Source organism: Lissotriton helveticus, chromosome 10, assembly GCF_964261635.1.
Source record: "Lissotriton helveticus chromosome 10, aLisHel1.1, whole genome shotgun sequence".
In the NCBI taxonomy this organism is placed as follows: domain Eukaryota; kingdom Metazoa; phylum Chordata; class Amphibia; order Caudata; family Salamandridae; genus Lissotriton; species Lissotriton helveticus.
Window position 1 is genome coordinate 613,825,226 of NC_136071.1, and position 15,642 is coordinate 613,840,867.

Below are 15,642 nucleotides of genomic sequence, written 5' to 3' on the forward strand. Positions count from 1 at the left end.
AGTATTAAACCCATATCTACGGATAACTCAAATTTTCAAGCCATTATTTATACCCGGGGGGCCTCAATATGTTTAATTAATTTCTATAACAATGATTTTATGTCACTACCCAACAGAAATTTTATTAGATTGTTTGAATTTATTGACGAATTAAATGATGAACAGAAGTATGGTAAAATAGATGGTATAATGTTAGCAGGGGACTTCAATGCCCGACTATCTAGCACCACCGACAATAATACCATTACCCAAATGAGTGTGACTCCATGCAGAAGAGGGGAGGAACTTTATAACCTTTTATCACCCCGTAATCTGATTAATGTAATGGAAAAGGCTGGTGTATACCATACTGAGGGGCCACTGCCCACTTACAGAGGCCGTGGCTGTTCCTCCGTCAGAGATTATGTTTTTATATCATCCACTTTGGAAAATTTCCTGGTAAAAGCTGAGGTTTTAAGTACAAGCCAAGGTGACCATAATCCCATTTTAACAACTATTAGACTATATTCTAAATGTAATCCACTTAGGAAAATAGGGGCTAAAAACTTGGAGGCATCTACCGACAAGCTCAGATTAATATGGAGGGGAATAGACAACAAAGCCCTCCTCGCACGTACGATACGAGCATACCCTGATCTTGTTGATATATGTCTATCAAGCAGCTCTCCAGGTGGGGTGATTATTGAAGCCTTCCGTGGTCAATGTTCTGGTATCAAACATTTAATTTCCAAACCCACAACCCAAATAAGCAGAAATCCCAGGAGGTTTGATAGCTCTTGCTCGCGGGCTAATAGAGATCTGCGTGAAGCATTAGCGGCTTCACTCAGAGATATAACTCTAGTTAGATCATTAAGAGCCCGCTACAAGAAAGCCACCAAGACACGCTCAGATGAGATAGTAAGAGCGCATTGGGATGATCTAGTTAAGGCTGCTTTTTTAAAAGACACAACCGGATTTTGGAAAGAAGTAAAAAGCATGAGGTCGATGGACACAAATATCACTCCCATAAGTTGTAACATATCTAGTGAACTATGGTAGGAACACTTTGCTGGGATTTATACCGCTTCGTCAACCAACAGTAATGTCACTTGCTCCCAAGTCTTAAAGATCATTATCACAATATCTGAAGTTGAAGAGGATATACAACAAAGTTTGGGAAATAAAGCACCAGGTCCAGACGGGCTATCTATTGACCTGATAAAACATGCACCAGATTTCTGGGCCCCCCTCCTATGCAATGTTTTCAATAATCTGACTAATGCAACCATCCCGAGTACCTGGTCAACCAGCATTATTGTCCCCATTTTTAAAAAGGGGGACCGATCCAACCCCAGCTGCTACCGCCCTATCTCGTTAATTGATAATACTCTAAAGATTCTAGGTAGGGTTGTTTTTAACAGAATTCGGGACTGGGCGGAAGACAATCATATTTTAAATTGTTGCCAATTGGGTTTTAGGAGTAATGTTGGAACCGTGGAACAGTGTTTAAATCTGAATCTTATCCTGGGGAAATACACGGTTTCACAAAAAGCCCCACTGTATCTTGGTTTTATGGATTTAGCCTCAGCATTTGATTTCGTTAACAGATCACGTTTATGGGAAATTCTTTTAAATTATGGGTTGGATGAGGCACTGGTTAGTTTTTTGGCGTATTTGCACAGGGATTTGAAGGCCTGGGTGAGGATAAGTAATGACGGGGAAGTTTCCAGGGATATTAACATTGGTTGAGGGGTCAGACAAGGTTGTGTTCTGGCCCCTCTGCTTTTCATTATTTATATAAACAAACTACATAATACCCTGGGGAAAATGACTAGTGATGTACCCAAAATTAATGGAAAATTACTGCCCGTGCTACTATACGCAGATGATGCGGTCTTAATGGGCCGCACGGCCAATGCACTTCGCACTTTAGTCTCGGGATTTGTGTCCTTTATGGCAGATCTTGATCTTTGCACAAATTTAAAAAAATCTTTTATAATGAGTTTTGGGCCGAAAAAACACTGTATTAAATCAATTTAATCGGGCAGCGAGCTTTTGACAAGCACTAGCACTTTCCCCTACCTGGGCTTAGTCTTCTCAGAATCAGGTTCATGGAAAGCCCATACAGCTCATGGAAGAAGTAAACTTTCCAAAGCGGTAAATTCCATCATTAGCTTACGACAACCCAGGGAATCTGAGGTAGTGGTACCATTGATACAGATATATAAATCGCAATGTGTACCAACGGCTACCTACAGAGCCGAAGTCTGGGGGTATGCGAATTGTAGTGGGATTCAAACTGAAGAGAACAGATTCTGCAGGAAAATCATTGGTGCACTAATTTCATCGCCCAATTATTTATGCCATAATGAATTAAATCTTCAATATGTGGAGGATTTCATCAGGTCACGCCCAGCGTTCTACTGGATGAAAATATGGCAGAACCCTGCGGCAGTTCTAACTAGAGAAATTATTTTAGACTGCCTTAAATGCGATAAAGGTGGCTGCATACCCTGGCTAGCCGCAGTAAAAAATAGCTTAGCCAGTGTAGATATGGAACACTTTTTTCTATGTCCCACAGCAGTGGAAGGAATAAATATAAGATCAGTAAGGGGGCACTCTACGACTTGTATCGTAAAGAGAGACAAGAAGTTGAGCATCTTAAACCATCTATTGCTAAATATATGCCCGTCCTGGTGATAACAAGCACACAACATCTTATGCCACAGCAATATCTCAGAAAGAGCATGGGGAGATGGAAAAGGAGTTTACTCTACCGCCTCAGGGACGGAAGCATTAAACACTCACTCTGCTTTCCACTAGGTTTTAACAAAGATCTAGAGCAACTTAATTGTCCCTGTGGCTCTGGTGGCAAACAAACTCTATTACACTTTTTACTTTTTTGTAAATTCTATGTAAAATATACTAAATGGTACCTCGCCCCATACTTTAAAGCATGGGCCATCACTAACTTTGAGATCGCATATTTTGAGATATTAAAACTAGGTAGTGATGACTTGATTTCCCGAGTTAGCACATTCCTTCAAGCTGCAGTACATTCCTGCGCTTCAATGTATGAATTCTAACATTGTACGCACCTACTATTCTTTTAATTATTGTTTTAATTTTGCACAGGGTATCCCAGTGTACAATAATTCCGGGTTCTTTCTTAGAAGATTTTGGACTGATGGATTATTAACATTGTTATATTAACTATTGCAGCCCTTGCTCAGTCTTATGTAAAACTCTTGCACCTTCCAATGTTCGATTGTACAACTTTGCACCTTATTGGAAACTTTGCGTGAATTGCACATTTTGTCCTGACTTATTTTGCACAAACGATACTTAAGTTGCTAGACTGTATAACTTTGCACTTTACCGGAAATTCTGCGAGATTTGCACATGTTGTTCTGATCCACTTTGCACAATGATATTCAATTGCTAGCCCCCAGACCGATCCAACCTCCCTTTTTATTATGTTATGATTTCTTTGTATTGTGCATTTGTATTGGATGAAAATGTATATTTATAATGTTTTAATATTTATTGGATTCTGTTTGTTGGTGACGAATTGTACTTTTATGGATATTCTTATCCAAATAAAGATCATTTGAATTGAATTTGAATTGAATTGAATATATTGTAACTTTGTTTCATTGAGTGTAAACACTGATAATTTTTTATTCAGGCAGCCCTGGATCTAAAAGAGACAAAAAACCTTAGCATGAGTGTGCAGTATGGATCTCGGTTAGTTATAGTTGGAACGACAATAAAAGGCACTAAAGTAAGCTCAGACCTAACCTGGAGCTTCCAACACAACTGGCCATGGTTGCTGCAAACTGGAATTTCAGCATCTATTCAGGTACGATTTTATATGTGCATACACATATCACCTGTTAAAAGGAATAATGTAACTCATTCTGCATGTCCCACCATAACCAATGCCCTTGGATTTCAGACTACTATCAACATGAAGTGGGCAGATCCTACCATGGCGTGCAGTTTGCAGATCATTGCTGGGCAGACATCAATCACCTACACCGTCAACTATTACTGCAGTCAAAGACGGAAGGAAATGACATTTAAAAGTGTTCACAACAGTGAGAATCTACTGGTTGCTGGCTATCCTAAAGCAATCAATACAACTGCTGTGCTGCAACAGCTGGGTAAGACCCTTACCACCGTCCTAATACTGATGCGATAAGGGTGCAGGTTCTTCTAGTTTGTATCTTATCAGCACATTTTGTTTTATTAAGTTGTATTATTAGCCGATGAGCAGAACAGAGAGAGGAAGAAGCGCTTAGTTTCTCAGACCTGAACTAAAAAAGGTCCAGTGTTTTCTGTTTATAATGTTTCCTCCCTCTTGGGCTCCAATTACTAATGTGCCGGGTTTAGATGTGCTGATCCCATGAAGTCAGAAAAAATTATTCCGGTTGGTGTCCCCACAACTGAACTCTGACAATTTCTGGTGGTAAATAACATGCAGCAACATATTTAGCGGATTCAAATCTGCATGTGGAGTCCCCAAATCTGCCTTAATGTACCACCAGGCCTTGTCCATCTATGCACCCAGTATCTGGATCAACACCCTTTGGCCTCATTTATGAGGTTTTGACACAGGGCAGCGCCACAAGGAAACTTGCTGCGCTGCCCTACGTCAAAACAAAAGGGCAGGAATGCGCCATATCTATGTGATACAGTTCATTCATGTCCTTTTCCCCAGCGCCAGTAAACAATGAGCTGCCATGCGGCAACACAGGCACCCTTGCACCATGGTGCAAGGGTGCCTTCGTTGCAGGACTGATTGATTTTGTGCAGGAAGGGGTACCATCCTGCACAAAATTGATCACAAGAGGTGATTTTCTTTTTCTATGTGTGCTGTAGAATGCAACACACATAGAAAAAGGAAAGCACAAGGAGAAATAAAAACATTTCTCCTCGTTGCGCCTCCCTAACTCCACACTTGGGGTGGCGTTAGATTCGGACGTAGTTCCAGGTTTACGATTTGTCGTAAATCTGGGAATGTGTCAGGTTCCATGGGTGTTCCGTGGAAACCCCCACAGCAACACCCATGGAATGCCCTTTTCACGCAGTTTTCCGAGTGAACGGGGCACATATTTATAAGGCCATGAAAAGCCACGTTAAGGTGCTTAACGTGGCCTTATAAATATGCTGTGGCACATTACGCCACCAGAACATAAAAAAAGTGGCGTTCCATCGGCGCAAAAGTTCCAGTCCCTGTATCCACGAGGACTGCTCCAATGCTGCTTCAAATTAGGAAAGAATTGAAGACTCACCTCTTTAAAGTGCACTAGATCACAACACATTAACCATCCGGATCACTGACAGACTATCGAGGAGTACAAAAATATCATGTGGACAGAATATTGTGTCAAAAATATTGAGGATCAAAATATCGAGAATGTAAGTGCAAATAGGTAAGTATAAATGTACTATTCTTAACTCCACATGTACGTACCTTGAAGATATAAACATATATGGGGAGTTTAGTATAGAAAAACCTTGGATACCTATAGAAACTTACCTTCACAATATTCTTGACATATTTTGTTCACACAGTACTTTGGACTCAATATTTGGTCCAAACAACAACCATCCATATCCCAGCTACCTCTCCTATCACTCATTGAATTTATGCTTGCCTTTCACCCTGTACTGTGATTTGCTGCCTTTTGCTAGGTTCGTGCAACAGAAATACCATACCCATACATACATACCACCTGTTTTTTGCAGGTGGTAAATAGGAGCAAGGGGGCCTTAGCGAGAATAGGATTGTGGAATGGTGTCTGAGGGCAGGAGAGTCTGTGGTCTGGAAGGGGGGAGTGTCCAGTGCTCTTTTTGTACCATAGGAGAAGGACAGGCAGGGGCTGGGCTACTCTTGTGCGTGATCCACATGCTTTAATAAGTCTGTTTTCCAGCTGGTAAAATCTGACCCCGAGCTCGAGCTCCTGTGCAACCAGAGGCAGGAAACTCATGCTAGTTAATTGGGCAGAGTGACATCCCATCTAGGCATAGCACCATGCCCTGCTAGTAATCGGGACATCAGTGTTGACTAAAAATATATGATGATGACGTACATTCCCTGGTTACCTGCTGTCATTGATATCTTATCCTCAAACATCTATAGTGTTCCAGTGCTTCTAAGAGCTCTTGTCTATGGGATCAAATTCATGAACACTCCAGCAAGCAGACATCTGGGCAGAAAATGGAATGTATTTGAAGTCATAGCTATGTATGTTCAAACCGGCTGTCAACGCACACGCTCTCCTCCTCAAAACCACAAAGAAAACCGCCCTCCAAGACAGAATCAACACCTACGTAGACAACAGCAAAGAACTCTTCGCCATCGTCAAGGAGTTTGCTAGGCCCAATAGTAGGACCACAGAAATCCCTCCCTCCCAAGATCTCTGCAACAAACTCGGCCCCTTCTACCACTACAAGATCAGGCAGATCTATGACAGCTTCGAACCCCTAGACCCTGCCACTTTGCCAGCCACCACCGAAAGCAAATATGCCGCACCCCAACAGACCATGCTTTGGTGGACCCTACAACAGAGGACACACTCAAGACCATGATGATCATCCACTCGGGAGCTCCGTTGGATCCCTGCCCGTAACACATCTTTCACAGAGCAACCGCTGCCATTACTCCCATCTCGGCCGTACCATCAACTGCCCCATCGAAACCGACACCTTCCCCAATGACTGGAAACATGCCAAGATCAACCCCCTGCTGAAGAAGCCATCCGTAGACCCGACCAACCTCAAGAACTTCCGGCCCACCCCCCTCCTCCCCTTCCCAGCCAAGGTCATTGAGAAGGCCATCAGCACCCAACTCTCCACATTCTTAGAAGGAAACCATGTCCTGGACACTTCCCAATCAAGCTGCCGAAGCAACCACAGCATGGAGACCACACTTTTCGCTGCCACCAAGATACCCGCTCCCTCCTCAACCAGAGTGAGACTGCAGCCCTTATCCCTAGATCTCTCGGCTGCCTTTGACACCATCTCCCACTGCACCCTAATCCTGACACTCCACGACGCCAGCATCTGCGACAAAGGCACTAGTCTGGATCCACTCCTTCCTCACTGGCCGCACTCAGCGAGGTAGAATACCCCCGTTCTTCTCAGAACCCACAGAGATGAGCTGCGGAGTGCCCCAGGGCTCCTCCCTAAACCCCAACATCTTCAACGTCTACAAGGCCCCCTCCCAGCCATTGTCAAAAGCCACAGACTCAACATCATTTCCAACGCCGACAACACCCAGTTGATCCTCTCCATCACCCACAATCCAACAACCGCCAGAGCTCACTTCCACAGCGAAATGAAGGCCATCGCTACTTGGATGAAAGACAGCTGCCTTAAACTCAACTCTGCCAAGACCGAAGTACTCATCCTGGGACCCAAGCCTTCAGCCTGGGACGACTCTTGGTGGTCAGCCACTCTGGGATCCCTTCCCACCCGACGGATCACACATTCAACCTCAGCATCATACTGGACTCATCACTCACAATGAACCACCAAATCAACGCAGTTTCTTCAGCCTGCTTCTACACGCTCCGCCTGCTTCGAAAGACATTCCAATGGATCCCCAAAGAATCCAGAAAATTGGTCACCCACATACTCATAACCAGCAGACTTGACTACGACAACACACTCTACGTCTGGATAACCCAGAAGCAGCTCAAGAAACTACAGAACATCCAACAGCTAGACTTGTCCTTGACATTACTTGCTGCAGCCACATCACGGAACACCTCTGACAACTCCACTGGCACCCAGTCAACAAGAGAATCACCTTCAAGTTCCTCACACATGCCTACAAAGCTCTCCATGACAAAGGACCAGCATACCTGAGCCACTGACTCACATTCCACGTACCCTCCAGACAACTCTGTTCCACCCAGTTCGCCCTAGCCTCCGTCCCCAGGATCCACAGAACCAGACTGGAGGAAGATCCTTCTCCTACCTCACTGCCAAGACCTGGAACACCCTCCCCTCAACCTCAGGCAATCCACATCGCTGACCCAGTTCAAGAAGGACCTCAAGACCTGGCTCTCCGAGTGATCCTACCTCCAGAGGGGCCTGCAGTCCCCCCTTCCAGCGCCTTGAGATCCTCACAAGTGCGTAGCCGTGCCATAAAAGCCACTGATTGATTGATTGATTGTAGTTATGTCATGTTATGTTAATTGAATTTCTTAAGCGCAACCGTCACCTATAGGTGTCCTGGTGCTGAGCACTGCCTGTCAGGGTACTGAGGTGTAAGGGGACTACATGGTGAACAGCCACATTTTCAGCCCCTTCCTAAAAGTGAGGAGCTCTGTGGCATTTCTAAGGTGTAATGGGAGATCGTTCCAGGCCTTGGCGCCACATGTAATAAAGATCCGACCACCCCAGTTCGCTTTTTTACCTGAAGGAACAAGTACTCTTTTTAATTCCAAAGAGCAAAGGGTCCTTCTGGGGACATACCACTGGAACCGCTGTATTAGATGGTCAGGGCCAACTCCCTTAAGTGCTTTAAAGACCATGCAGAGAGCCTTAAATGGGGTCTGGTGTTTAACTGAGAGCCAGTGTAATTGCTTTTATTCTCTCTTAACCAAGACAAACTTGGGTGTTCCCGTCAGCAATCTGGCCGCTGCGTTTTACACGAGTCTGTTTAGGTGTTTTTTTAATGGTCAAATAGAGGCTGTTGCAGTAGTCTAACAGCGAAATAATAAGTGCCCTGACCACTGTCCTCAAACTTTATTTTATTTAGGATTCTAAGAAGGAAGAAGCTCGCTGAGGCACCCACTTATCTGTTCTCCAAAAGTGTGTATGTTGTCTACTATGACCCCCAGTTTCTTCGCTTTCTTGGTCGGTTTGGGGAGGTTTGGGGTATTACCTAAAATGAGGACCTCAATTTTGCCTGAATTGAGTTTCAGGCAATTTGAGAACATCCACCCTGTGACGACTTTCATGCAATCATGGAATCTTTTTCCTAATTCAGCCTCTTGCCCATGCATGAGTGACAGCACTATTTGCATTTCATCCGCATAAGATGTCAGTTGGAGCCCGAAGGATCTTATCAGGGCTTCAAGGGGTGTTACATAGACATTAAAAAGTGTTGGGCTGAGGGCCGAGCCCTGGGTCACTCCACATGGAAGTGAGAACGATTTGGACCTGTCTTTGTCTAGGTTCATCGTTTGAGTCCTGTCTGTGAGGAAGGATTTCAGGATGTTCCAGGCCTTGCCTTGTACTCCGCCCTCTGATAACCGGCCCATCAAAACATTATTATCAACCATGTCGAAGGCCCCCAAGAGATCCAACATAATCAGAATTGCGTTGCCTCCAAGGTCCAAGGCCTCTCTTATTTCCTCAGTGGATTTGATTAGGGCCAACTCAATGCTGTGCTCTGTTCTGAATCCATATTGTGTCGGGTCTAGTGTGTTATTTTCTTGTAAGAATAAGCAAAGTTGGGTATTCATGTCTTTTCCAACCATTTTTGCGAGTGGGGGAAGGCGAGGGATGGGCCTGTAAGTACTAGGGTCCTTTGGATCGAGATTATGTTTTTTGAGCAGTGGAAGAATGGATGCTGTCTTCCAAATTTTGGGGAACTGGCCAGATCCTAATATGGCATTGAACAAGGGGGTAAGTGCTGTAGCAATAATCTCTGGAACTCACGGACGCGGGGCACGGGTCTGATGGAGATCCGGATCAGATGTCCGCCAGGAATTTAATAAAGTCTTGTGACCCCAATGGAGTAAAACAGTCTATCATCAGTGTGAACTTAGGTTTACTTGACCCGTCCCCAACTGATAACCCTGTATCCCTTGTCTGGGTGGGCGTAAATGAAAAAAAATGCCTTCACCCTTCTGCTGAAAGAACGAGGCCAGGATTTCGCATAATTTTTGGAAGTATTAGGGGCTGTCAGTTTTGTTATGGTTTTGAAGAGTTCTTTTAAAGAGGATTTTGCTCGAGTGATTTGGTCTGTAAAAAACGTCCTTTTAGTGGTAAATAATAGTTTCTTATAAAGGTTAAGACTTACTTATCTGCTTCTTTATCCATATTATTATAACCTCTTTTCCATGCACGCTCAAGCCGTTTACAAGCATGTTTCTGCTTTCTCAACTCTTCGGAGTACCAGTGGGCTGATAGCTGGACACGCTTGGGAGTCCATGGTTTCGCAGGGGCTAATTTATTGCAAGCGGCTTCTACCCACTCTGTATATGTTGCGGTGGCACCATCAATTGTTGAGGGAAAAGGGTAGGCCGTTGCCTTGAGTAGATCTCCTAGCTCAACGCTTTTGATATCTTTCCCAGCTCTTAGTTCTATCTCTTGTTGTAAGCCGTACTTCACACTACCCTTCTACCATCTTGTGACAACAACCAACCTCAAGCATGTAGGGGAAAAAAAGCGCTTCTAATATAATACATATGATACGAACAAACAGCACCTTTACCCGGGGATACCAAAATTTAGGGGGTGCATGTTCGACCCAGATAGGGCATCGAACTGCTTTATCAATCCTCACAAAGTTTCTGTTTCATCAATCACCAAAAGAATATGACACTCTTAGTGAGGATGCAATATAAATACAGATTTTTATTTCAGTTTAGACGGCAGAGTCCATCCACTATGCACTAAGTACTGTAACACATAGTATCCTGGTATTTTTAAGTCTAAAACTTGTCCATTTAACATCAACTTGGCGGTCTGCTTGTTTCACCGAGGTTATTATAAATACAGATTGAACATGGATATTTTTAATATAAAATTAGTTCTATCCACATTTCACCGTGTTTTATCTACAGAGGACTCACATATGCTTTACTCCTTAGATTTCAAATTCCCAAAATGTTATGTCCGTTGAACAAATCTTTTTATAATGTATAGCTCCTCGCAGGCAAAGGGCTCACAATCCTAATAAAAATCTACACTTACCAACTTAGTTAAAATATCATAGTTGTATCAGTGAGAAATAGTAAAAACATGAAATCCTAAACTGTGGATTACTTTTTATGTCTTTAAAACTCATCACATGGTGCAGGAGTGCCAAACCTTTTAGGTCGGGAACCACCAATTTCAGCCAGTAACCGCACCCCTGCTCCATAATATTAGGCGCCATTGTCCACACAATGTAGAATAACCATGGAAACTCAGAATTCGCAGGTTTTTTCCTTATGCAGAGTCTGATTTTCAGGCAGGATTCTGTTCCATGCTTTGAGATGAGAGCCTGGGAGTCTGTGGGAGGAGGATCTCAAGGAGAGAGCAGGCTGCGGAGAAGCAGGGAGACCTTTTCATTCTACCCAGTGCTGCAGTATTCAAGTATGGGCCAGGCTACGTTTGCACCCTCAGACCCACACATGATTTCTTCAGCCAGATTTTCTGTCCAGCAAAATGTTCCTGCACCCACTAAAATCAGGTACAGGAACATCAGACCTCCAGTGTTTGGGTTGAGTGGTATTCTACCAGGGGATACAGCTCCACCCCAAATTTAAAAGGGCGAAGTGGGGGGGGAGAGCCTTTTCCATCTTGGCCCCCAAACTTTGGAATTCTCTCCCCCCTGAACTATCCAGGCAACCCTCACTGGGGATTTTCCACAAACTTTTAAAGACCTGGCTCTTATCCCAGGCCTACTGATTTTATCCTTTTCTGCTTTTCTGAGACTTTGTTTGTCTATTTCTGAGACTCTTTGTTTGTCTGTCTCCTGCGCCTTGATGCCCTTTGGGCTAAGTCAGCGCATTACAAGACCTCTATTCATTCATTCATTCACCTGACTTTTAATCTGGGTGTTTATGTACTTGTCTCCAAACAAAATTGTGAATTGTTTCTTCCTCTTTATTTTCAGAAAACAAGGCGCAGATAACGTTAGGACTCCATTTTGATGACAAATGGCTGGTTGCTGAATTTGATGTAAATACAGACCTCCTTTTGGATGGTACCCTTGAACTGAACACAGAAGTGAAACATTCTGCACCTGCTATCAGTCTTCTGGGGGTTCCTCGTTCAGTCCAGGTAATAAAAAGAGCTGCACGTGTTTAAATAGCAAAGATAATGCTAGACTTAGGCAGTGCTTAACATGCATGTTTAGAAGGGTAGGCACTCAATAACCCGGAGTTCCTGCTGGTACTCTCATTTTACAAGTATTGGACTTCTGCTGGGAAGTGCAGGTACTTTACCTTTAAAATTAAAGAACTGCATGTTCTCAGTAATGGACAGTGCCTGCCCATTTAATGCACTGGACTTGGGCAATCGATTTAACACCCACAAATTGGCCAGCAAGTCTAAATGCAGAAAAATTATAAATAGACAAAATGTATACAATTCACAAAAGGAAAATAGTGTGACGCCTTGTTATTTACTTGAATCTCACATAAAACATTTGTGGGCATATTTTAAAGCCCCTATCACCACCGGAGCATCGAACATCACTTTTTTGACACTCTGGTGGCGTAGAGCCATTTACTACATTTACAAGGTGGGGCTAAGCCACTTAATATTTTTCAACGGCACCTTGTATATATGCCGCTTTGTGCAGCAGTCCTCTGCGGCAAAGGGGTGTGCAATGGGTGTTGCTTTGGGCGTTCCACCGCAGCACCCATTGCTTTTTGACACTGCCCCAGGTTTACAATGCTGAGGCAGCCCCAAAACCAGCGCCATGCTAATGCCATGGAATTACTTGCCTTAGAATGGACAAACACGGAGAAATTATCAGAGTTTCCTCGTTTTTTGCTCTTTCCATATGTGCTGCATTCTACAGCACACTTTGAAAGAGCAAATCGCTATGAATTATTGTTTATGTGCAGGAAGGTGCAGCGCTAGGGGAAACACAGGGGTGCGCCATATTCTTGTGAATACAGCGCATGCCTGTATTTTAAAAATGTCGGAGCAGGGCACTGCTGAATTTGATGCAGCTCCACGCTCTGAATTTTTTTTGTAAATATGCTTCTTGGTGGTCTTCTTAGGGGAACCTTATGTAGGTATAAAAAATATTTTGCAATTCGAGGTTTTTATCGACTTGAGAAACTCATTTGGAGGCACACAGCAACTTTTAAAAATGTCTTATTATTGCATCTTCTCTTTAAGGACATAACAAGGCAAGCAATGAACCTCATTAAACTGGTTTTATTAGTCAGCTTGTAACAGTGCGGCAGAGGTTGCAGCTATGGAGGCACACAACAACTGTTCTAAACAATTGCAATTTATTGTACTCAAAGCAATACAGAAGCAACATTAGTTGTGCAGCCAAAGTGAGTTAATCTATTCACTTGGTAACCTTATGTAAGTGCAAAGTGCCAATAGGCACAAATAGGTGGGTGTAAAACGTAGGAACTACAGAAGCACTGCAGAGCTGGATTGGGAGCACAAACCATCCCTGGCAATTGAGTCGGACCGGCCTGCCGGGAGGTCAGTGGGGGTGCCGGTGGGATACACTGCTGTTGCTTTGGGTACAGTTGCCCTGCAGCAAAACCGCCCCCTGTACTAAAACGGGCCCCACCGGTCCAAAACCAGGCCCCACCCTTCCGGCCCATCGGGAAAACGTGTGGTGCCCACTACGGCAAGTTCGGCCCTGAAGCACTGTATTTATAAAGGACAAATAGGAGTATCCAATCTGGGCTCAAGGGCAGGCAAAGTAAATGAACTTCGCACCCACCAATGTGCAAATCCCCCCAAAATCTGCATATTCAGAAATATTGAAAAACAATATTCCCCAAATTCAACTGCACTTAAACTGGCACCATTCAGACAACCCGTTGAGTGACAGGAAATGTACATCCATGGCCCAACTATGTGCAGGATGTACACCTTCTTGCCAATACAATATATCTGACATATTAAAAGTTTTGATAACTGTTTAGAAGCAAGTGTTCTAGCATGGCAGGGTATGGTAGTAATAAATGGTGAATGCACAAGCACTGAACGTGGATAACCTAAATCTAACCAGGGATAAATCTGCCAGATCAAACAGGATTTATCCCTTTGGATATGCCCACATACAGGCGTTTAAATGCGGTAATCAGTGAACTACCACAGATCCTAGTTTATGTCCCATTTGTGCGGACAAGACAATAGGGATTAATTGATGATCTCCTGGTATTACTGCAGCACACTATTACCAATAACATCCATGTTAGGAAAACCGGGTACTAGATGCAGTAAATCCATAGGAGAAGGCCACACCCCCTAAATATCGTCTGACCCACTTGGCTGCAGTTCTAGGGGTGAATCTGTAGAATCAACCCCCCACTGACACTCAGAACCACGCTGAACCGATTGAGATTTCTGGAAGATTTAAACACCTCGTTCCTCTCATCTTCCTGGTAATTTGGGTGTTTCCCTAAGAAAGTTTCTGTTTTGAGATTTTAGCCCCTAGATGCCCTTTTATTGGCCATTAGTTGTGCTTTACAAGTCCATTTTACATTACATTATTCATTATGAGGGACGTAATCTACGTTATTTTATACACCTCCCTGTGGCGTCCTTTTACTAAAAAAAAATTGAGTTATAGAAGTGATACCACTGTTTGCTCAATTACATCACTCTAAATGTCCTTTGACCTCAGAATAGGGACCACTTTATGATTTACTCATGCAGCTCTCATTAAAAAGTTCAGAATGGAGCACCATAACAGCAGTTATTGTTAAACGGCACATCCACCTAAATACATGTATTCTTGTTCTTTGCTACATACTCTGCCCAACTTACAGCAGGTCCAGCCTGCTTATATGTGTCAGATGATTGCAACATCCAGAAACCTGTAGCACCCACTGTCATTAGGATATTGCACTGCCTGCAGATATGAATGTGTATAAAGAGACACCCAGAAGAACCAAGATTCCCTGAAAATGTCAATGCCGTTGTATACTAAACACATATATAACATAACGCAAGTGAACGCCAACGTATTTGCCAAAGTTACAAAATGTGTGACTGTACATTAAGTTTGCAATTCTGTTGCTCCCCTTTTTCCTCACTCCTTGAGACACCTGCTTACAATTATGCATTGCCTAGTAGAGCATTGTTTCACTAAGGTATGAACTTATTGGGAAAGAGTGTGTGCAATGATTTTAATAAGCAACAGCGCCAAATGAACACGCATGTGAGGACCTAAGAGCAGTAAAAGCGCTGAAACAGCATTAGTCTCTCAGGATATATATATATATATATATAATCAGATGCTTGCCACCACCTTTCTATCTGAAAATGCCTTCTGAGATGATTTTTTTTTAGTTTGTTACTTCTTTTAAACCCACATGTCTGCCGTTCTCTTCAGATGAAGCTTTATAGAACTATGAATGACACCGATGTCGACGTATCTCTGGCAATAAACTGTGCCCCCAATACCAGCCTTATGGCCATCGCGCACACAAAGGATCAAGAACAAAGGTTAGTCAATTCATTTAACCCCTTCGATGCTCATGGCGAGCTCAGCTCGTCATGAGGCACAGTGCTCCTGTGCTCATGACGAGCTGAGCTCGTCATGACCACACCCGTTTTTATTATGGCCCAGCACAGGAGGGGGATCTGGTCATTAGGGATCCATATGAGAAGCATTGGCTGGAATGGGTGGACTCTACTCACCATCATTTGTCAAGAAAAGAAAAGTAATAAGTAAAGATGACCCAAGCTGTTCACACAAGCCCACTCCTGTCGCTTCCAAAT

General features: G+C 43.5%; 1 protein-coding gene across 1 annotated transcript in view; it reads left to right on the top strand.

The window, feature by feature from the left end:
* Positions 1-15,642, top strand: part of LOC144784068 (uncharacterized) — a 1,315,621-nt gene that overhangs the window by 955,508 nt on the left and 344,471 nt on the right. The window contains exons 49-52 of the mRNA XM_078662758.1: positions 3,668-3,841; positions 3,938-4,145; positions 11,828-11,994; positions 15,254-15,366. Of these exons, the coding sequence (XP_078518884.1) occupies positions 3,668-3,841; positions 3,938-4,145; positions 11,828-11,994; positions 15,254-15,366 (662 nt within the window). The remainder of the gene's footprint in view (positions 1-3,667; positions 3,842-3,937; positions 4,146-11,827; positions 11,995-15,253; positions 15,367-15,642) is intronic.